The following is a 23,135-nucleotide window of genomic DNA, read 5'->3' as shown; positions in this document are numbered from 1 at the left end:
CCCACCCCGGCCTCCTCAGTGGTGGGATTGTAGGGGTGCACTTGGTGCTTACATGGAGAATGCCAGCACCTGTTTCCTGATGACTCCTGTACCAGAGTCTGCAGAGATGCAGTGCGGAGACGGTGCATTTGGCCTTAAGCCCACAGACGTGTGTGTCCCCAGAGCCATCGGCTGTCCTGAGGCACGCTCTGATGTTTGAAATACCCTTCGATATTAGAATACAATGTGACTATGAACTTGGTATGGAAAAAGTCTTAATCATACAAACTTCTCAAAAGTTCTAGTTTGGGAGAAAGGTTACTTGGTATATATTTCTCAACCCCTCAGTGTCCCCTGTCATCAGAAGATGGCTTTTGAAGTTTGTAGTCAGTGGGTAATTGGTTTCCCTTTCTTTCTTGCTGACTGTATCATGTTTCTCTTTTGGAATGGATGAAAAGCTCCTTCCAGTCTGTGACACGTGGGAAGACACGGTGTGGGCCTACTTCCGGGTGATGGTGGATAGCCTGGTGGAGCAGGAGATTCGGACATCAGTAATGACGCAGGATGACAGTGAGGAGCTCCCTCGAGAGTACATGGAAGCCAAGTGAGTGGGACGCACGGCAGGCAGGCAGGCATGGTGGCACTGCACTGGGTCACTGCACGCACGCACGGCAGGGAGTTTGGTTGCACAGCACTCCTCAGGTGGTCATCTCTGTCCCTTTTTGTTTTTTCCTCTTTTGAAGTTGGACCTTAGAAAAAGTTTTTGAAGAACTTCAAGCCACTGATAAAAAGGTAAGTGTTAACAAAGCCTGTTACATGTATGTCACGTGTATGAAGTTGATGTTAGCATAGCCCGGTCCCATGTAGCATGTGCAGCTAATGTTACACAGTTGCTCAGTGTAGCTGAAAGGCAGAAAAGTCGGAAATCTCCTTTCTCATCGTTTCCTCACAGCTATGGAAATAAGGGACCTCAAAATTAATATTGATTGGAAAGGGCCTGATGGTCGTTATTGTCGCCCTAGCACCTAGAGGGCTGAGACAGGATCCTTGCCGCGATTTCTAGATGGCTGGGCTATATAGTGAGATCCTGTCTAAAAACAAAATGAAAAACATTTTTTGTTTTTTTCTTCTTCAGTAACTAGTATATATATGTACTTATAATGATAAAACAATTTTAATGTATGCCAGTAAGGCCTGCGTAACTCCTTCCAAACACCCCAACCTTATTTCCCCAGACAGTAAACAAACATACCAACACATACACACTGCATCTTTCTCCATGGCCTTCAAGTCCAAGTAAGCACTGTGGATGCTGAGGTACAGGGTTAGGCAGGCTCTGGATGCTGAGGTGCAGGGTTAGGCTCTGTGGATGCTGAGGTACAGGGTTAGGCAGGCTCTGGATGCTGAGGTACAAGGTTAGGCAGGCTCTGGATGCTGAGGTACAGGGTTAGGCAGTCTCTGGATGCTGAGGTACAGGGTTAGGCTCTGTGGATGCTGAGGTACAGGGTTAGGCTCTGTGGATGCTGAGGTACAGGGTTAGGCAGGCTCTGGATGCTGAGGTACAGGGTTAGGCTCTGGATGCTGAGGTACAGGGTTAGGCAGGCTCTGGATGCTGAGGTACAGGGTTAGGCAGGCTCTGGATGCTGAGGTACAGGGTTAGGCTCTGTGGATGCTGAGGTACAGGGTTAGGCAGGCTCTGGATGCTGAGGTACAGGGTTAGGCAGGCTCTGGATGCTGAGGTACAGGGTTAGGCAGGCTCTGGATGCTGAGGTACAGGGTTAGGCAGGCTCTGGATGCTGAGGTGCAGGGTTAGGCTCTGTGGATGCTGAGGTACAGGGTTAGGCAGGCTCTGTGGATGCTGAGGTACAGGGTTAGGCAGGCTCTGTGGATGCTGAGGTACAGGGTTAGGCAGGCTCTGGATGCTGAGGTACAGGGTTAGGCTCTGTGGATGCTGAGGTACAGGGTTAGGCAGGCTCTGGATGCTGAGGTACAGGGTTAGGCTCTGTCGATGCTGAGGTACAGGGTTAGGCAGGCTCTGGATGCTGAGGTACAGGGTTAGGCTCTGTGGATGCTGAGGTACAGGGTTAGGCAAGCTCTGGATGCTGAGGTACAGGGTTAGGCTCTGTGGATGCTGAGGTACAGGGTTAGGCAGGCTCTGTGGATGCTGAGGTACAGGGTTAGGCAGGCTCTGTGGATGCTGAGGTACAGGGTTAGGCTGATGCTGAGGTACAGCGTTGAAAAGGTTCAGATCATCTTTCCACTTAGTGGTAATCTCTCTAAGTTACTTGCTATATTTTAGCCAGCTTTTTGTTTGGCTCTTTTAAGAGATAACTGAATATTCTCACTGAATAGCTCCAACTGCTTGGCACTTATTTGTGAGCCCAGACTGGCCTCAGACTCCTGATAATCCTCCTGCCCCAGAGTCCTAGGTGCTGAAATTTCAGGTGTGCCATCATACCTAGCTTTAATGTCTATTTTATTTTTTAAAGTTTTTTGTTCAGTTAGCCCTCAGGGTGGTCCTCCTCAGTCTCTCTATACAGACGTCACTGTTCTTTGTTGTCAGCCATTCTTCCACTGTTCTCTCCGATGGCTGTATGCTGTGCTGGAGAGTCAGGTGCGCAAGTGTTTGTTGTGTTCTGTTTCCCTTTTCATATAGACTCTGGTACCATAAAGAATGTGTGTATGTGTGCAGATGCGTCAGCTTCCTGCTAGAGCTGTCTCCTAAGGTGAGGCACTAAACTTGCCGACAGTGTTGTGGGTTAACAACAATGTGCTCTTTGGCTGTGTAGTTAGATTCCTCCGCTCATCAGTTAATGGCATGCCGTGAGTGTGCCTTCAAGCTGTCCAATTAAAACTAAACAGAAGAAAGAAAAACATGCACGGCAGGAGAAGCGTCAGATTGCAGTAAGGGGCACCGTCACAAGCATTCCATTAAACTATACACTCAGTCCAGGCCTGAATGGCGTGCTTTGCGTTTTGCCCGCCCATCAGTGTAGATAGGAAACCGGGCTGAATTTGTTCCCCTGTGTCTATTTGTGAATTTACCTATAAGAAATTTTGTTTTAGTTTTGTATTTTATGTCAATTGCTGTTTTCCCTGCATGTATGTCTATGTACCACATTCATGCAGTGCCCATGATGGCAAGAAGAGGACATTAGATCCCTTGGAATTAAAGTAAATAGTTACTAGCTGCCATCTTTGTGCTGGGAATCAAACCCAGGTTGTCCAGTAGAGCAGCCATTGCTCTTAACTGCTGATCTGTCTCTACAGCCCCTACTTGTTTATAAATTCTTTGTTCGTATCCTATAACTATTTTCTGTTGGGTATTATTATTATTACTATATAAATATACTTTGTACAGTACAGAAATTACTGTATTTTTTTTCTGCCAAGGGTTTATGACTGCTGTATAAATATTTTTTTGGGAAAGTATGAGTAGGGAAAATCAAGTCAGGAATAGAAGTAACTGTCTCAGGGTAGGGACCGTGACACACAACAGAGTATGCATCTGACAGCTGTAGCCTTTGGTTTCACAGGAAACGGTGGTAGTGTAAGAGAAATGGTCCAGGCAGAAAAACAGTCAGAGCCTTAACTATGCCATTAATTGAGCTAAATGCCAGATAGAACAAATGTTTTGAATATACAAAAAAAATTAAATAAACATTAAAAGACAATTGACTACTAAGAAAATATATTTGGCACAAAAATTTTCTTTTGACATATTTTTAAGAAAAGCATGGCAGCTGGGCGTGGTGGCGCACGCCTTTAATCCCAGCACTTGGGAGGCAGAGGCAGGCGGATTTCTGAGTTCGAGGCCAGCCTGGTCTACAGAGTGGGTTCCAGGACAGCCAGAGCTATACAGAGAAACCCTGTATCGAAAAATCTAAAAAAAAAGAAAAGAAAAGAGAAGGAAAAAGAAAAGCATGGCAGTTACCTAGTTCACTCACCTGTGTCTGGTGACTACGGTGTTGTGTTTTGTTGCTCTTAGTGTCAGGTGTAAAGAAAATAACCTCAAATGGCTTTGCATAGCGCTGCTTGTCGTTTGTTTTGTCTAAGACCTGCGGCTCCTTCCATTCTAGTTTGCCATTCTAGGTATGCCAAGATAAACAGGAATAAAATGTAAAGAGTAGTGAGTTTGGGCCCACAAGTGGCTCAGTGTGGGCGAACACCGGCCTGAGCCTGGCCGCTGAGTTCCTCTCTAGGACCTACATGGTATTTGGACACAATGGACTCCCACAAGTTGTCCTCTGACCTCCAGTGGCACTGTGGCATGCATGCCTATACACAAATGCATGCACACACACGGGATAAATAAGTGGGTGTTTTAAAAAGATAATAAGCCAGAATTACACTCCCTAAGATTAGATTGTTTTATGGGAGATATCGCTCAGTTCTGGGTTTGTGTGCCATGAATATATAGATCCTAAAGGCCTAGTCCTTCCCTTTCTTTTTTGATCTTTCTAAGCCTTTCCTTTCTAGCTTTGGACGTGTCTCCCATGAAAAGCTAACATTAGCAGTGAGTACATCCTTCAGGACGAATGCAGAAGATTTATGGCAATGTAAAACTTTTTTTCAGAGAGTTCTGGAGGAGAATCAAGAGCATTACCATATAGTTCAGAAATTCCTTATCCTGGGAGACGTTGATGGTAAGATGCGGGTTTATTTTACTTCGCCTGAGTTCTTCATTTGCCTGTTTGAAATGGCCATTCTTGAAGTGGTACACAAGACTCTCTAGTCCCACGCTGACATCCACCCCTCACGTGTAACCACGTTTACTTGTTACTGTGAGGCCAAATCTGAGTTGAACCCTTTTTCGTGTTGGCGCACGTCCTGTGGTGGGAGTTGGCAGTGAGCCTGTCAGATACCATAGGCGATCTGGGATGCCCTTGGTGACACTTTTCTCCCCTGATTGTTTCTCACTGCCAAACCTTTGCTCTGATGGCTTTGTAGGTTTGATGGATGAATTTAGCAAATGGCTGTCCAAGAGCGGAAGCAGTCTGCCCGGACACCTGCTCCGCTTCATGACACACCTCATTCTGTTTCTCCGCACCCTAGGCCTCCAGACCAAGGTGGGTACAGTAAGTAAAGGTGGGCAGCTGAGCTTTGCCTGCCTCCCTCCCCCTTGCAGTCCAGCACCTGCCACCAGCTGCCGGGACCCGACCTGGCCTGCAGCGGCACTGCCGAGGCACCACAGCATTGGACAAAGTGCAAAGCCTGCGGATCTCTGGTCTTATAGCGCTCTCTTCCTGTTGGGGCAGGAGGCGGGAGGAGACTGAAGGCTTCTGGGAACTCTCTCATTATTCTGTGGCCAAAAGCCAGGGTCTGTAATAGTGCAGGAAAAGGCATATTAGTAGGGCTGGAGAGATGGCTCAGTGGGTAAGAACACTGGGTGCTCTTCCAGGGGTCCTGAGTTCAATTCCCAGCAACCACATGGTGGCTCACAACCATCTGTAATGGGATCCAATGCCGCCTTCTGTTGTGTCTGAAGAGAGCAACAATGTACTCACATATATAAAATAAATAAATCTTTAAAAAAGAAGAAAGAGAAGAAAAGGCATATTAGCCACAAGAAGCAATCCTGGGAGGAAGTCTCTCGGGCCCTGGCCTCTCAGAGCTCACCCATAGAATCCATGCAGAATAGTGGGCCATCTCCAGAAAACTCCCTTGTGTGCCTCAGCCTTTTCTAGATGGCGTCTGACGTCAGCATCATCTCATTTGTTCACCTATTTTGGTAACTCACTGGGAGTGATTTGTAGATTCTAGTCTATGGCCAGAGAATGCTGCTGCTTGCCCAAATTTAAAGAAATTAGTCCTCCTTGGTATCCAGCTAAGCTAATGGAACCAAAATAAATCCTGTGTGAGAATTAAATAGTTTCTCTTTCCTTTCTGTGTTTCTTGTTTGTTTGTTTGTTTTGTTTTGTTTTGTTTTGTCGAGACAGGGTTTCTCTGTGTAGCCCTGGCTGTCCTGGAACTCACTCTGTAGACCAGGCTGGCCTCGAACTCAGAAATCCGCCTTGTGTTTCTTTTTTCTAAATGTTTGATAACATTGTAGCAGAGGTGCACGTGAGAGCTAGCACAGTGACAGTGAAAAGCTACAGCCTTAGACTTGAGGACCTTGACCTTAGATCCTTGCTCTGTAACTGCTAGCTGTGTAATCCTGGGCATATAAGAACTTCCTCCTCCATAAAACCCACAAGGAGACATGCTGAGAGACTGACCTCTTAGCGGGTAAAGAATGTTTGCCACCAAGCCTCGTGACTTGTTCAGTCGCTGGAACTTGCATAATGGACTGAGAGAGCTTGACCCCCTAGGTTGCATACACAGTACTTAGATGTTTAAAGAGCCACTGGTTGGTTGGCTGGCTGGCTGGTTGGTTGGTTGGTTGGTTGGTTGGTTGGCTGGTTGGTTGGTTGGCTGGCTGGCTGATTGGTTGGTTGGTTGGTTGGTGGTGTGAACTGAAGCAGTGCACATGCTTCATAAGCAGTTAGCCTGGGTGGTTACCACTCAGTGTAAGTAGTACATTTCTTCATGCGTTTACAAGTAAAACTCGTATTAGAAATTGTATTATTATTGTACCTGTAAGTGGTGATGTTAGTAACTGGATTGTGTATTTTTTCTATGAAGGAAGAAGTTTCCATTGAAGTTCTAAAAACATATATACAGGTAAGCTTTTAGAATCTACAACTTGTTTTTTTTTTAATGAAAAATCAAAATGTACTGTTTTTTAACATGTATTTTTATTTTATAAGTATTATGCCTGCATGTTTGTATGCGCAATGTGTCTTTGTATGCTCACAAGAGAACACTGAAGTAATGACCGATTGTGGACCATCATGTGGGTACTGGGGGCGAGGCCTGGGTCCTTTCAAAGGGCAACACGTGCTCTCAACCTCAGTCTCTCTCCAGCCCCCAGTGACGCTGTTTTAATACTGTGGACACCATAGAGATCTGTGAACCTTTCTGAGTGCATTTCTAGAAAAGCATTATGGTCTGAAGCACATATCTGAGGCTTTCCTAACTATATTTGCAGTTCGGAAGCACAGGTTTCTCAAAACACCGCTAGCTTACTTGGTGTCCTGTGATTTTTGTGTTCCGTAGCTGTTAATAAGCGAGAAGCACACAAGCCTCATAGCGTTCTATACCTGTCATCTGCCTCAAGACCTCGCCGTGGCCCAGTATGCCTTATTTTTGGAAGGTGTTACGGAATTTGAGCAGCGGCACCAGTGCCTAGAGCTGGCTAAGGAAGCAGGTAAGTAGTTAAGAATTTTAGATATAGGGCTGGTGAGATGGCTCAGTGAGTAAGAGCACCTGACTGCTCTTCCAAAGGTCCGAAGTTCAAATCCCAGCAACCACATGGTGGTTCACAACCACCCGTAATGAGATCTGACGCCTTCTTCTGGTGTGTCTGAAGACAGCTACAGTGTACTTACATATAATAAATAAATTTTTAAAAAAATCTTTAAAAAAAATAGAATTTTAGCTATTATTTCTTTTTAGGTGTATATTACATAAAATAATGAGTTTTGCTATATTGTTTTTCAAATGAATACTTATAGGTACTTTTATCATATTTATCCCCTATATCTACTCACATGAAAAAGTTATGTTTGTGCGTTAGAGAAAGGGAAGGAGAATCTGCTCAGGCATAGGTGCGCACGCCACAGCGTGGTGTGAAGGTCAGGGTGGCCTCTGACGTTGGTCCCATCTTCCACTGAGCTTTGAAGTGGGGTCTCTGTTGTTTCCCGTGCCTGGGACAGGCTGGCTGGCCCGGGGGCTTCTGGGGATTCCCCTCCCTCTGCCTCCATCTCCCCACAGAAGTTGTGTTCCACACCCAAGCTACAGCATCCAGCTTTTCAGTCGATCACATTGGAGATTTGAACTCGCTTCCTCCCGTTTATGCGACGCAGGCTCTACCCACCTAGCTGTCTTCTCAGTTCCCCGGTTGGCCTTTGTGGGCAGGCTTTCACTTTGGGTTTGGCATATTTGTCTTATAGCAAGTCTTATCTGAGGGGGAGAACAGGAGTAAAAATCTCAGTGAAATTCTTTTAGAAGATGAAAATAACTTTTACAACCGGGCGTGGTGGCGCAAGCCTTTAATCCCAGCACTTGGGAGGCAGAGGCAGGCGGATTTCTGAGTTCGAGGCCAGCCTGGTCTACAAAGTGAGTTCCAGGACAGCCAGGGCTGCACAGTGAAACCCTGTCTTGAAAAACAAAAACAAAAAAAAAAAAGAAAAAAAAGATGTGTAAATATTTTGCTTACATTTTTGCTTTTGTTTTTTAAAGAAAAGGTCTTACTCTGTAGCCTAAGTTGGTCTTGAACTTGCCCAGGCTAGCCTCAGGTTCAGTGGTCCTTCCTCACCTACCAAGTGCTACCTAAAAAGTGGATTATAGGCAGAAGTTATCACACTCAGTCTAGAATATTTTTAAATTATGATATTTTCTGTAGTGTTTTTTAAATATATATTACATTTAAAATAAATTTTTAGCAGTACACACATGTTCAAGTTCTATGGTCCACATATGGAGATCAGAAAATAGCCCACAGCAGCAATGGGTCCTGATGACCACGTGGGTCCTGGGAATTGAACTCCAATCACCTGACTTAGTGGCAAGCCACGTCACTTGCTGAGCCATCTCACTGGCACTGTGTAATATATATTGTTTTAGGGCTGGGGACATAGCTCAGTGGCAGAATACTTATCCAACATCTATAAAGCTTGATTCAATCATCAGCGCCAAAAATATGAAAAAGAATCACTCCAAATTTACTAACTATTGTAGCTGTCCAAAGAATATTCATATTAATAATTACTCTGTTTTTTACTATTTCCAAAAATTCCTTAGACTTGGATGTTGCGACGATAACGAAAACTGTAGTTGAGAATATTTGCAAGAAAGATAATGGTGAATTTAGTCACCATGACCTGGCTCCATCCCTAGACACTGGCACTACTGAGGTAATGTGGACAAGGGGAATGAGAGTTTAATGAAACTTATGAGTCTGTCGTCTTGTTCCTTGTGAACATCTTCCCTTTTTACATTGGCTTCTGTCTGCCTTTTTATAGAACATAAGGCCTTTACATGTTTGTAATGTGTTTATTTTATGTGCGTTTGTGTGTTGCATGCATATATGTCTGTGCACTTTATGCCTGGTTGGTACCCAAGGCGGCCAGAGAGGGCACTGGATCCCTTGGAACTGGAGTTATAGACAGTTGTGAGTCACCGTGTGGATTCTGGGAATCAAACCCGTGACCTCTGGAAGACCAGCCAGTGCTCCTAACTACTGAGCCATCTCTCCACCTCAATGTCTTTTAAATGACAAAAAGTGGCAACAGTTTTAAGTTCTGTTATGGAAGGCTTCGAGTGTGGCTCTGTGCTGGAGTGCTTGCCGAGTGTTTCCTGCATCCCAGAGCAGATGAGTTAGGTTGGTGGGACATACAGTCATTAGTCCCAGAGTCACAGCCCAGTGAGGTTTTCTGTAGTTCAGTAGAGAACTGCTGAGTAGAGCAAACTGAGGCGTCTCATAACTGTCTATAGTGTGGGGAACGGTTTCCATTAGAGTGCGTCATGAGATCCACTCATTTGCAATTACCTTTGAAGAAAAAGGGATTTTGTGGTCTTTCACTGACTAGGAGGACCGCCTGAAGATTGATGTGATCGACTGGCTCGTGTTTGACCCGGCACAGAGAGCGGAAGCCCTGAGGCAAGGCAACGCCATCATGAGGAAGTTCTTAGGTGGGTCCTCTTACAGCTTCTGATCCGATCCTCAGGCACCAAACTTTGGTTTTTGCAGAACTTTTCACTTATGTCAATGAATGGGAAGGTAGGACGTTGGTAGGAACTGTAAGCCCCTCAGGACCAGCTGATCTTGGGCAGTCAGTTGCCTCCCCTGTCCTCCACCTGATGCAGCGATCCTCAGAGAAACCATCTGAGTTGACTTTAGAATGGTCATCTGTTCCTCAATGACTATTTACTGGGTCAGAGGAGATGGCTCACAGTTAAGACAGTTTGCTGCTCTTATACAGGAACCAAGTTCAGTTCCCAGCACCCACACAGCAGCTTACAACTCCAGTTCCAGGGGATCTTCTGGCCCCTGTGAGGACCAGGTACATACCTGGTGCACATACAAACATGTAGGCAGAACACTCGTACACACTGATAGAAAATAACTGAGTAAACAGTGAACAGGCTGATGATAATTATGGGTGTGTGCTGAGCGTCCCCAGCATGTTCAGTCCGTGAGATTCAAGTCCAGGTTTGACCTCCATCCATCACAGTGGCAGGTGCTTGTTCTTCATTACTTACTGTTTTGAATTGGGGAGTGTGCGTGTGCTATGGTGTGTGTATGGAGTTCAGAGAACAGCTTACTTACATATCCTTAGCACGGCTTCCAGCTTCTCTGTCCTCCAGGTTGGTCCCAGTGATGATCACTGGTTATTTGGACTTTGCAGTGAGTACCTTTACCAACTGACACATCCCTCAGCTGGCTTCTCGACTTACAGAGCACAGGTCGCCTTGCTCTCAAGTCAATGAATCTTCTTCTTTTTTTAATGATTTTATTTTATGTGTGTGGTATCTGCCTGCATGCTTTGTTGAAACTGCAGTTACAGACAATTGTGAGCTGCCCTGTGGGTGCTGAGAATTGAACCTGGATCCTCTTAGAGAAGCAGCCAAGGCTCCCAACCGCTGAGCCACTTCACAGCCCAAGTCAGTAGTTCTTTAGCAAAACCTGGTATATATATATATATCTCCAAACAGAAACAGGTACCAAGGGACCACACTGCATGCACAGGTGAAAGGCTGAGAGACCCCACGCAAAAGGGTATTGCACTGGACTTCAGGTGCACAGACACCTGAGCAAGCTCTGCAGGAGTCCTAGCCACGTACACTTTATAAAGGTTTCCTCGTGCCATTCACCGTTTCAGAGGGAATTTCCTTTATGAACAATGAGGGAGTCCATTCTTTAGTAATGCCCTAAAATAAAGCTTCACAGAACTTCATCTAAACTATGACACCAAATTTGGTGACAACCTAGAAACAAGAACTGAGAGAACAAATGTAATCCTTCAGAGACCAAGAAGCATTTACATAGCTCGGCTCTTATAAGCAGCCCCCGTTCCCTAGACAGGGCTTCCTGACCTGTAGTACAGTAGAGAAATGGAGCTGGGGCCAGAGAGCGTGCTGCAGCCTCTGCTCCTGACTGTGGGTGCAGTGTGACTGCTGGGAGGGTTTGCCGCCTTGACTTTCTGCTGTCGTGTGGATTGTAACCTGGAGCTGAGCTAAAGGAGACAAATTATAAAACCTATAGTGTTGTAAATGATAGCATTAGCTCTCAGCCTTTGGAAAATATAATTTCTTTCGTGAAGACAGGTGTCTATGAAAATGACTGCTTTTGTTTCCCTGTCACACTGAGTTAGGAAAGAGCCAGCCCATTAAGTAGAAAGCTCGCCAGGACGGACCTGAAATAGAATCAGTGATTTGATGCTGTGAGGAGCAGCCAGAGCAGAAGACTAGGTGTGGGGGTGCACACCTTTAATCCCAGCACTAGGGAGAGTTCAAGTCCAACCAGGACTCTGTAGAGAGACCCTAGAACAAACAGAAACCAACCAGTATGCAGAAGTTTATATATATTGAATTTTTTTCATAGCATTAAAGAAACATGAAGCTGCAAAAGAAGTGTTTGTGAAAATTCCTCAGGATTCCATCGCAGAGATCTATAATCAGTGGGAGGAGCAAGGCATGGAGAGCCCTCTTCCTGCCGAGGATGATAACGCCATCCGAGAGCATTTGTGTATCAGAGCCTATCTGGTGAGCCTGAAAAGAAACCAGTCTTTGTGACGTTCCTGAGCCTCTCTTGAAGTGAATTCTATAATTTGTTATTTTTAACTGTGTAACAGTGTAAATGTCTGCAAGTGTGTCTGTGCAGATGAGTGCAGGCCAGAGGCATCCAGTCCCCTGGAGCTGCCCGACATGGGTGCTCGGAACCGAACTCAGGACCTCGGGAAGTGCAGCAAGTGCTTTAAACCGCTGAGCCATCTTCCTTGGGAGCCCTTGGGTGTTGGAACTTTTTCCAGAGGTGGTGATAGATCCAGCCAGTGCTGCCTCACTCATGGGGGTGATGGCATGGCATGGCCATGGCCTTGTCATTGTCGTGAATGTGTCGATCGCTGACCATATGAAATGGTGTGTGACGCCTGCAGCTACTTTTTTTGTTTGTTTGTTTAAATGATTTATTTATTTTATGTATATAAGTTCACCATTGCTCTCTTCAGACACACCAGAAGAGGGCATCGGATCTCATTACAGATGGTTGTGAGCCACTATGTGGTTGCTGGGAATTGAACTCAGGACCTCTGGAAGTGCAGACAGTGCTCTTAACTGCTGAGCCGTCTCTCCAGCCCATGCAGCTACTTTCTTACAACTGTGTCCATGTCAACCACAGTGCTTTTGGTTTTGTCAGAGACTTACAAAGGCAAGGTGCTCCATATGTATTAGAGTAAAAGTAATGACATTCGCAGTCAATGTTCACTCAGCACATTTGTGACTGCTGGGGACCAAGTTTGAGTGCAGAGTCTGTCTTTGGCTGTAAAAGCCAATATGCTAATCAAGAAGAGAAGAGAGCACAGGCCTCAGTGACTGGAGTCAGGACACATGAATGCCATGTTGATGCTGAGAACAACACAAGATACTTGCCGCCATTTGTCACTGTGTAGAACATTTGCTTATTCGTGATTTTTGAGGGAGAATTATTTCGAAGATCTACAACTTTTGAACAGTAAAAGTGAGCATTCTATAATCTCCAACATTCAGGAAACTGAGACAGGAGAATTGCCACAAATCTGAGGCCAGTCTGGGCTTCATAGTGAGTTCCAGACCAACGTGGTCTAGAGAATAACCCTGTCTGAGGAAAGCAAAATGTAAAATCATGTTTTTTGTCTTGTTTAACTTCACATTTTAGGAAGCCCATGAAACCTTCAACGAATGGTTTAAACATATGAATTCGGCTCCACAGAAACCTACATTACTATCTCAAGCAACTTTTACAGAGAAAGTGGCTTATGAACACAGAGAAAAGAAATACGAGGTAAGTTAACTGTGAGTCTGAGATGAGCCTGTTTAATCTTTAGTGTGTGCAGGTCAGTTTTGAGCATTGTGTTCTGATTGGGGTGGGACATCCATGTTACACATTCTGCTTCGAATCGTGCTGGCTTTTCTGTGGCTGATTTATGTTGAGAAATGCTGCTGGGCATGGTGGCTCATGTCTTTAATCCCAGGATTTGGGAACCAGAGTCAGGCTGATCTCTGTGAGTTCAAGGCCAGCCTGTTCTATATCCCTAATCCCAGGCCAGCCAGAGCTACACCTGTGAGACCCTGACTCAGGAAACCAGAATAAGAGAAAGCAAGCAAGCAAGCCTTTAGACAATAGTAGTCATTTACTAAATAAACATGTTAGCATTCCTTTTACTCCTCTTTGTTAATAGCTTTTCTTTATATATATGGCTGGCTGAGTCAGCTCATAAGAATGATGGTTTGTCTATATTCTAAACATGTGTCATGTATTGATTTGGTTGTTATGTCTGGCTTGTGTTTGTTCTGCAGATGGATCATAATATTTGGAAAGGACATTTGGATGCCCTAACTGCTGATGTGAAGGAGAAAATGTACAACGTCTTGTTGTTTGTTGATGGAGGATGGATGGTGGATGTCAGAGAGGTGAGCTGTGTGTTTTGTTTATTGCTTTCAAAATATTAACAAGCCACTGTGATGGCTCAGCTGGCAAGGGCATTTGCCACCAAACCTGGCAGCATGAGATCAAGCCCTAAGGTCCAACTGGTGGAGAGAGCCGACTTCTGCAAATGTCCTCTGCCCTCCACAGCAGACCCACAGATGGGTACCAACACAAGTGTGTGTAAGCTGCACACACAAATAAGCTTATTAGGTGTGTTATTATTAGCTATGTTATGTGTTTAAATGGTCTGCCTACATGTCTGTCTTATTACGTGTGTTATTATTAGCTACGTTATGTGTTTAAATGGTCTGTCTACATGTCTGTCTGGTGCCCACAGAGGCAGAAGAGAGGACTGGATCCCTAGAAGTAGAGTTAGAAACGCTTATGGGCAGCCATGTGGGTGCTGGGAATCCAACTCGGCCTTTGGAAGGGCAGCAAATATTTGTAACCACTGAGCCATCTCTCCAGCCCCCTTTTTTAATAAATTAATAAACCAACAACAGCAAGAAAGATCCCATGCACTGTATCTTCTACTGTTCCTTTTCTAAATAAGAGCATCTGCATGATGGATGAATTGAACTCAGGACCTCTAGAAGAGCAGTCAGTGTTCTTAACTGCTGAGCCATCTCTCCAGCCCTAAGTATTTCATTCTTTAGTAAACTTCATATTCAGTATGTTCACAATTAACTAAAGTCTAATTTTAAAAATTCTAGACCATTAGAATAATGGTATTATTTATTCATTTAGTCACCTAGCTTTTGAGTTAGGGTCTTATTATATAGTACAAGCAGGTCTTGAACTCACCATGTGCCAGGCTGCCCTGACTTGAAATCCTTCTGACTGTTGGTTTACAGATAAATGTCACCTAACCCAAGTCTTAAGTATTTTTTTAAATTTTTATTAGATATATTTATTTTATTGTATACAAACACTTGCCTACACATTTGTATATGTACCACATATGTGCATAGTGTCTGCAGAGGTCAGAAGGGGAACAGATCTTCTGGAACTAGACTGAGGGATCATTGTCAGCCACCATGTGGGCGCTTGGAACTGAACCCAGGTCCTCTGCAGGAGCAGCAAGTGCTGTTAACCAGAGCCCTCTCCAGCCACCCTAGCCTACATCCTTACTAGTGTATATGTAACTTGACTTAGAAACCGCTAGGTCTGGCTCCGTAAGGCACTGTAAGCTGTGGCACCCTCTCCTCGGCTGCCATGAACACGTGTCAGCATCGTAAACACAGGCTCCCACTCCTGAAGTAAGAGTGGGCTGCAGAAGTATTAAATGGCATAAGCCAGGGGTGACGGCACATGCCTGAAACCCCAGCATTTGGGGGACCGAGACAGGAGGCTCAGGAGTCAGCCTCAGCTGTCCCTTTCCCTCCAAGAGATGTAAGCGTCAGAAGGAGATAAGTCACAGTTGAGTTATATTCAAGTTCAGACGAGGCGATCCCTTGGGCTGTGGTAGCACATTGGCAGCACAAGCTTGGCGTGCCTGGGACCCTGGGTGGGACCCACAGCGCATCAGTAAAGGAGAGGCAAGGTTGCTTCTGTCTGGAGAGGGTCTGGACAGGGCGCCTGGGAGTCTTGCTGAGTGGGGAGGGGAGACACAGACAGCCGTGGGGGAAGTGCTGGGGCCTGGGCTGTGACTTCCCTGTTGTCTCTGCTCTGCCTCTCATCTCCTCTTGTTACAGTTTGCCAGTTCGTTAACTGTATGAGAAAATAATACATTTCTTCTCCTCACTCACCCCTCCTCCCACCCTGATCCTTCTTGCTCACTGCAATCCCCATTGTCAGGTTGGTGTGCTCCCTTAGACCCCAGGACTATCTGCAGATACTGCATCCCCGTCTCGTCTCGTTTCAGGGAAACTGAGTAGTTCCTCTTCTGCCTTTGCTCTAACGGTATCTAGTGTGCGCCCAAACGCCTCAGAAGAGACAGCTTCGGAGAGGATGGGCTGCTTTGGGCTTGTAGCTTTTGACAGCAGGAGTGAGAGGCAGCTGGTGTGTCTGCAGTTAGGAAGGAAGTGTGGTCAGGCTATAGCTCTCACCCACCCTCTTATGCTTCAGCAAGCCTCCACTTCCTATGTTCTGAGGTTCCAGAATATTCCTCAGCAGGAATGGGGACCAATACTGAAACACACAGAACCTAAGGGGACGTTTCACACTCAAACTGCAAGGCCTGACTGTGAGATGGGACAGAATGGTTACTCGGTTGCTCTTGCAGACTTATCCCTAAAGAGAACTAGGAATCCTGCATGTGGGGCAGCTGCTACGTCGTTCTCAACATTGCTCTGTCCCGCAGGTCATGTGCACTGACGGCTTTTCCTCTGCTATCTATTGCCTTTTCTTTAATAAATTACTACATTTTTCTACTTCTTTAGCTTCGCTTTTTCTGACAAGAAGTGAATATTAACAGGGCCTAGGGCCTCTGAGTGCTGCTGCTGCTAACTATTTAGAGTCCGCTTCTGGGCTCTTGGTTTTTGTTCGTGGTACTGGGGATTGCGTACACACGCTAGGCAAGCGCAAGCCACAGGACCACTCCAGAGCCCACTGCTCCATCTTGTCTTGTTTTGTTTGTTTTTTGAGTCAGGGTTTCTTTGTGCAGCCCTGGCTGTTCTAGAACTCTCTCTGTAGATCAGGCTGGACTCAAACTCAGAGATCCACCTGCCTCTGCCTCCCAAGTGTTAGGATTAAAAGTGTGCGCCACCACCAACTGGCCAGAGTCAACTTCTTAATTCTAAAGTTAATAATAAAACTTCTCAGCATAATTTTAAATGTTCAGTGGGTTCCTTAGGCCACACCTTTCTCTTCTGATTCATGCTTGAGCTAGTGAAGTAAAATCTAAATGCTGCCAAATACCAAAGTTTGAGGATTAGACTTACATATAAATATTTTTAATTATTAGTTTTAGACTAGATAATAAAAGCCATAAAATAGTCCAGAATCTCAAGAGCTGTAAAGCAAGGAACGATCGAGGGTTTTACAAATCCTGAGGGGTGGGCATCAGATTCCTGGGGCTGGAGTGCTCGGGAGCCCCCATGGTGGGACCCCCATGGCAGGTTCTCCCTAACAGCAGTATGTGCTCTCTGCCTCTGAGCCATCGCTCCGACTCCTCCCTTCTTGTTTTACAGATTATTTTAGGAAGTTTAATGTGTTTGGATACCTTTTAAAAATGATTTTGATGACTTTGGTTTTCTAACTTGTTATAAGAAAATACAATGGGCATAAAAAGGCTACTGGGTTTTTGGTTTTTGTTTGTTTTTTTTTTTTTTTCCTTCTGCATTTTACTGTCCAGATAATTAATTTGTTAGAAAGATTCCATTCTGGGCTGGAGAGATGGCTCAGCAGTTAAGAGCATTGACTGCTCTTCCAGAGGTCCTGAGTTCAAACCCCATCAACCATATGGTGGCTCACAACCACCCGTAATGAGATCTGACGCCCTCTTCTGGAGTATATGAAGACAGCTACAGTGTACTTACATATAATAAATAAAATTTTAAAAAGAAAGAAAAACAGCTGGGTGTGGTGGCATACACCTTTAATCCCAGCACTCTGGAGGCAGAGGCAGGCGGATTTCTGAGTTCGAGGCCAGCCTGGTCTACAGAGTGAGTTCCAGGACAGTCAGGGCTATACAGAGAAACCCTGTCTCAAAAAACCAAAAAAAAAAAAAAAAAGGAGAAGAAGGAGAGAGAGAAAGAAAGAGAGAGAGAAAGAGAGAAAGAAAAAGAATTCCATTCATATTTGGAGACACCGTTTTTGCTGTAGCAAAGTGTCTTCAGATCTCTGTGTGTGTGTGTGTATATGTCTTCCTCCTCCTCTTCTTCATCTTCTTATTCCCTCCTTTCCTCCCTTCCCCCTTCCTCTCCACCCCCCTTCTGAGGAAAGGTTTCCCTGTATTTCTGGCTGTCCTAGAACTCACTCTGTAGATCAGGCTGGCCTCTGACTCAGAAATCCATCTCCCTCTGCCTCCTGATCGCTGGGACTAAAGGTGTTCACCACCAGTCCCTGCTAAAATTAGTTTCTGTGTTCAGTCTCCTGTGCTTATGTGTATGAATGTGTTGCCAGCATGTATGCCTGTGCACTGTGTGCATGCAGTGCTCAGTGGAGGCCAGAAGAGAACATCGGATCCCCTGGCACTGGAGTTAAAATTGTTAGCTACCCTGTGGGTATTGGGAATCGAACCAGGGTCCTCTGGAAGAGCCTCCAGTGCTCCTAACAGCTAAACCATGGTCTCTCTTCTCTCTCTCTCTCTTTATTTTTTTATTTTTTTATTTTTTATTTTTTTGGTTTTTGGTTTTTCAAGACAGGGTTTCTCAGGGTTCCTGGCTGTCCTGGAACTCACTTTGTAGACCAGGCTGGCCTCAAACTCAGAAATCTGCCTGCCTCTTCCTCCCGAGTGCTGGGATTAAAGGCGTGCGCCATCACACCTGGCGGTCTCTCTTCTCTTAACCATCATTCAACTCCACACAGTTTTTAATTTTTCTGTTTTTTTTTTTTTAACTGTAAAAAGAAAATTCTCCTAGAAGCTTACAAATTCTTAAACAGCCATCCCTGTCTTGACCCTCCTTGCTGGCCTGATTATGGTCAGATTGGTTTGTACTCTCAGATAATAGACACTTCTGTGGTTATAGCTATTGAGGGAAATAACTGGTGACTTTTGTCTGTTTTTTACTTTTACGATTCTAGATGCATTGCGAATACCCTTGGCAGCATCGCATTTTATACTGTCTCCTCTGACATGGTCTCTTCATCTTTATGGCTTTGGCCCTAAAATTTTACCTTAAAAAAAAAAAACAACCCTCTAGTTGATAGACCAGCTAATATGATTGGCCCTACCAGCCTTAGATTTTAGTAGCTATGCTATATCAAGGTTGGGACGATGGCTCAGTCGATGGCGCCTTTCAAGCTCCAGGACCTGGGTCTGATACCCAGACCCTCTCCTTCCAGTGCTAGCTCTGAGGGGGACAGGACAGGCAGCAGGAGTCCAGCCTCACTGGTGCTGGTGAGCTCCAGAGCAGAGAGCGGCCTGTCTCAGCTGAGGCGGACGCTGTGCCTGGGGGTGACACCCAAGGTGATTCTCTGCTTCTTATGCACACGTGTGCGCCATACACAGATGTACCCACTCCCTCGCTTACAAACACTGTGTACACAGACACTTTAAAATATAGGCATGGTAAGATTTGGAAAGGGAAATGTAGTGTTTTCCTGTTCTGATTTGACTACATGGTCACCCCTCAGCGTGCCTGGGGCATTGATTCTAGGACCTCCTGGAGACAAAACGGTTCCCTTTCATCACATCAAGGGGCTGTGTGGTGTTCTCATGTCCCTCGCACATCCCGGGCTGTAAGCATCTCTCAGATCATGGACCTACTTTAGTACATATGCTATCTAAACAGTTGTCATACTGGATTGCTTAGCTAATAGTAATAATGAGAAGTGTGCATGTCTACTGTAGATGCAGCCTTCCACTCCATGATTCTCATTTGTCCTCCGCTAAGTCTGTTGATTCCCAGCTTGACTCACTTGTTGGTTTTGTTGTTAGATTTTTTTTTAATGGTTTTGAGGCAGGGTCTTTCTAGCAGCCAAGCACACTGTACAGACCAGCCTTGCCCTGACCCTGCACTTGCCCTCCTGCCGGGGCTCCCTGAGTGCTGCGATTTGGGGTGGCAGGTGCCAGCCGCCACACCGGCTGTAGTCGACTTCTCTGTTTGTAAGGTGTGTAGCGTAAAGTTGTTCAGATGGTGACTGGATGCCTGTCTGTAGGACGCCGAGGACGACCCTGAGCGGACGCATCAGATGGTTTTACTGAGGAAGCTCTGTCTCCCCATGCTGTGCTTCCTGCTTCACACCATACTGCACAGCACCGGACAGTACCAGGAGTGCCTGCAGCTGGCCGACATGGTGTCCTCTGAGCGCCACAAGCTCTATCTGGTGAGTCTGTGACCACTTGCAGTTCCAACTTTTACTCGCTCCATTTGCTTGCATGATAATATTTGTGAATACCTGTGTACATTTTTTAGTTCTTATATTTTCTGAAAATAATGTTCCAGCTTCAGTGTACTGTCTTTCAAAATTGTCTGCACATAGGAGCATAAGTGAGTAGCCTGTGTCTGCACATAGGAGCATAAGTGAGTGAGTAGCCTGCCATGAGCTAGCGTGAGGTCTCTGAGCCACATAGATAGATCTTCAAGAAAACTTCTTAAGATTGACTAGGTCTTTTTAGAAGTTGATGTTCTCATCTTTAATGTTGCTTTTTTTTTCCCCTTTTCTTTTGAACTGTCAGGTGTTTTCTAAGGAAGAACTAAGGAAACTGCTGCAGAAGTTAAGGGAGTCCTCTCTAATGCTCCTAGACCAGGGGCTCGACCCGCTTGGCTATGAAATTCAGTCATAACTCACCATTCTCTGATGCCCATGACTAGAGGAGGATGCTTGCTTGCTTCGTTGAGTTGCTTGGTTGGTTGGTTTTGGTCAAATATACGTATTTGTAATTATTGGTTTGTTTGTTTGTTTGTTTTTCCTTTGGCATTCTTGGGGAAAATGTAAAATTCAGGCATTTGGATTTTGTATTATATCAGTATTTCCTTATGTATTTTTTAAATAAATTATACAAAATAAATTTTTTGTTCTATAGATGAGAGTTTTCTCTTATGTAATAGAATAAGGAAGTAAAGTATTTTTCCTATAATCATAAATTCCTGACATATCAAAATTTAAAGAGAGTAGAAAATAAAGAATAGATTCATTTTCTATCCAGGTAATTTCGTTTATCATAAAATTTGGTATTTTTCTGAATATTAAATTCAAGGCAAATCTAGCGAGAGTGTTTTAAGATAGAGCTGGAGCGGTAGCGTGGCAGGTACAAGCACTGCATCGGGTCCATTTCCAGGCACACAACTGGTTCACAACCACCTGGACTCCAGTTTCAGTGATCCAAGGCCCTCTTCTGGCTTCTGGGCACCAGGCACACACAGGATGAACAGGCATACATTCAGGCAAAACATCCACCGAAAATAAAAATCTGCCTAGCACAAGGGCCGCAAATCCTGTCACTTACAACCCCGTCTGCAGAGTGGATCTGAGCCCTCTGGCAAGACCTCCTGCACTAATGTGCATGCACAGAACAGACATGTGTGTAAATCTTTTATCCTAGCTTTCTAGGTTATGTATTAGTGTAGTTGAATGAATATTAGTTTTCTTAGGTGTGATCACTGGAGTTCTGTCAATGTAGGGAACGACACCCCCTTGTCCTTAGGAGTTACAAGTTACAACCCAATAGGGTTCTGAAATGAAAGACCCACAACGTGAGGACTCCCTACGTTCTGACTCAGGAGAGGCGACACCCCAAAATCACTCACAAGAAACGGTCTTGCTGCAAACTGCAAGAGGATTTTTATTCAAGAGCGCTCTCGGGCCCACGGTCATACACCACGCAGGGGAAGAGGACCATGGCGCCCCGAGTAGCTGGATAAGGGGGTATTTAAAGGAAGAAACCACAACTCAAGGAGGTGGGAAGGGCGTTGTTGGAAAATACCAAAAATACCAGTTAAGAGTCACAAGGAATACCTGGTAATTGTGAGGGTTATTTCTCAAGAACACTCCTTGAACCCAGGAAGCGGGTGGGTGGAGGAATGTCGCTATCTGTTTTATGATTAGCATACCTTGGAGCACTGAGTGTACTACTCTTTCAGTTCAAAGTCATAAAAATCTGCATTTTATGTTGAAATAGTTTAGCTTTAACATTAAAGTCTACACAAATGAAGTAATGTGGTAAAACAAGAACAGTCTAACGGACGGAGGATTAATTTTAATACTAATCTTTACGTCCCATTATATTTCTTTTTTTTTCCCCCAAGGTGAAAGCGTTACATAGTGTTCAAAAAACTAGCGGAACTGAGTATGCATGTACGTAATAAAGGAACTCTGGTTCTGATTTTATCCCAGACAAGCCACTAGGGATGGATGGTATGCCTGCATGTCAGATCGAATACTGTCAGGTGCCTGTAACCCCAGCACTCAGAAAGCTGAGCAGGAGGACTGCAGTCAGGTGAAGGTATTTACCTAAAGTGTCAAAGCGGGAGGAGCTGAGAGAAAAATCTAATTTGTTATCTCAGCCCAAGTCCATAACCTTAAACACAGACTCAACTAAGGAGGGTAAACTTTCCTCTCTCTTCTTCAATCCCTCTCTCTCCCTCTCTTTTTCTCCCCCCTCTCCCTTCCCTCTTTGAGGCAGGGTCTCACCATGCAGCCCTGGCCGTCCTGGAACTCATGGAACTCTTTTGAACTGGCAGAGATCCACAGGCCTCTGCCCTCCCACTCCTGGGACTGGGACTGAAACTGTACTCCATCACACCTAGCCAGAACACTTCCCAGGCTCTTACTGAGGGAGCAGGGAAGGGTAATCCACACACGTGTAGGGGAGGGTGACAATGGGACTATTTCTAGCAAACAGTAAGAGCTGGTGAGCTTTGAAAACAGGGAAGCCGAAAATGGTGGGGCACTCCTTTAATCCCAGCACTTGGAAGGCAGAGGCAGGCGGATTTCTTAGTTCCGGGCCAGTCTGGTCTACAGAGTGAGTTCCAGGACAGCGTGGGCCACACAGAGAAACCCTGTCTCGGAAAAAAAAAAAAAAGAAAGAAAAAGAAAACAGGGACTGTCCTTGGTAAGGCTAAGCAAGCGGTGCCCTAGGGTTTCTCCTGCTGTAGAAACTTGGGGAGCAAAGGGCTTATTTTACCTTGCACTTTTAGTTAATATTCCATCAGTGAGGGGCGGGAGGGCAGGCACTGAAGCAGAGGCCCTCTAGTAACTGCTTCCTGGCAGCTTGCTTCCTAGGGTTTGGTCAGCCTGCTTGATCTAACCCAGAACCACCTACAGAAAGATGGCACTTTCCAGTAAGCTGAGCCTCCCACATGGAGTAACATTTGAAAAAAATGTCCCACGGGCTCATCTTCTGGCTGACTTGCTGGCAGCAGTTTCTTAATTGAGCGTCTCTCTTCCCAAATTGACTCTAGCTTGTGTCAAGTTGACAAAAAAACAAAACAAAACAAAACAAAACAAAACAACCAGCACAACAAGCAGCAGAGAGAAAATGGAAAAGCTAATGTTTATAATAAATTCAAGTAACTATAGATGAAATGGACGAATAGTTGAACGTGTGCTGGTCTTATGGCAACACAAACTAAAGTAATCTGAAAGGGGGAGCCTCAACTGAAAACATGTCTCCACAGGATCCAGCTGTAAGTCATTTCCTTTAATTAGTGATTTGGGGGAGGGGCCAGCCCATTGTGGGTGGAGCCATCCCTGAGATGATGGGTGGGGGGTGAGGCGGAGCAAGCCCTAAGCTGCACCCCTCCCTGGCCTCCATCAGCTCCTGCCTCCAGGTTTCTGCCCTGTATGAATGAGTTCCAGTCCTAACTCCCTTTGGTGATAA

At 45.2% G+C, this 23,135-nt stretch overlaps 1 protein-coding gene across 2 annotated transcripts in view; it reads left to right on the top strand.

Annotated features, from left to right (window-relative positions):
* The window catches only part of Nup107 (nucleoporin 107), a 42,116-nt gene extending 21,778 nt beyond the window's left edge, over positions 1-20,338 (top strand). The window contains exons 15-27 of one of the 2 annotated variants that reach the window (XM_006513018.4): positions 438-583; positions 723-771; positions 4,556-4,625; positions 4,930-5,048; positions 6,604-6,642; positions 7,078-7,228; positions 8,824-8,936; positions 9,612-9,714; positions 11,627-11,787; positions 12,938-13,063; positions 13,579-13,692; positions 19,472-19,639; positions 19,992-20,338. In XM_006513018.4, coding sequence (XP_006513081.1) covers positions 438-583; positions 723-771; positions 4,556-4,625; positions 4,930-5,048; positions 6,604-6,642; positions 7,078-7,228; positions 8,824-8,936; positions 9,612-9,714; positions 11,627-11,787; positions 12,938-13,063; positions 13,579-13,692; positions 19,472-19,639; positions 19,992-20,099 — 1,467 coding nt within the window. In that variant the 3' untranslated portion in view covers positions 20,100-20,338. The remainder of the gene's footprint in view (positions 1-437; positions 584-722; positions 772-4,555; positions 4,626-4,929; positions 5,049-6,603; positions 6,643-7,077; positions 7,229-8,823; positions 8,937-9,611; positions 9,715-11,626; positions 11,788-12,937; positions 13,064-13,578; positions 13,693-19,471; positions 19,640-19,991) is intronic. The other variant, NM_134010.2, reaches the window with a different exon arrangement.
* Positions 20,339-23,135: the final 2,797 nt, after the last annotated feature.

The sequence above is a fragment of the Mus musculus genome, chromosome 10 (assembly GCF_000001635.26).
Source record: "Mus musculus strain C57BL/6J chromosome 10, GRCm38.p6 C57BL/6J".
NCBI classification, from domain to species: Eukaryota; Metazoa; Chordata; class Mammalia; order Rodentia; family Muridae; genus Mus; species Mus musculus.
The sequence above is the reverse complement of the archived record's forward strand: the minus strand, read 5'-3'. Positions and strand labels throughout refer to the sequence as shown.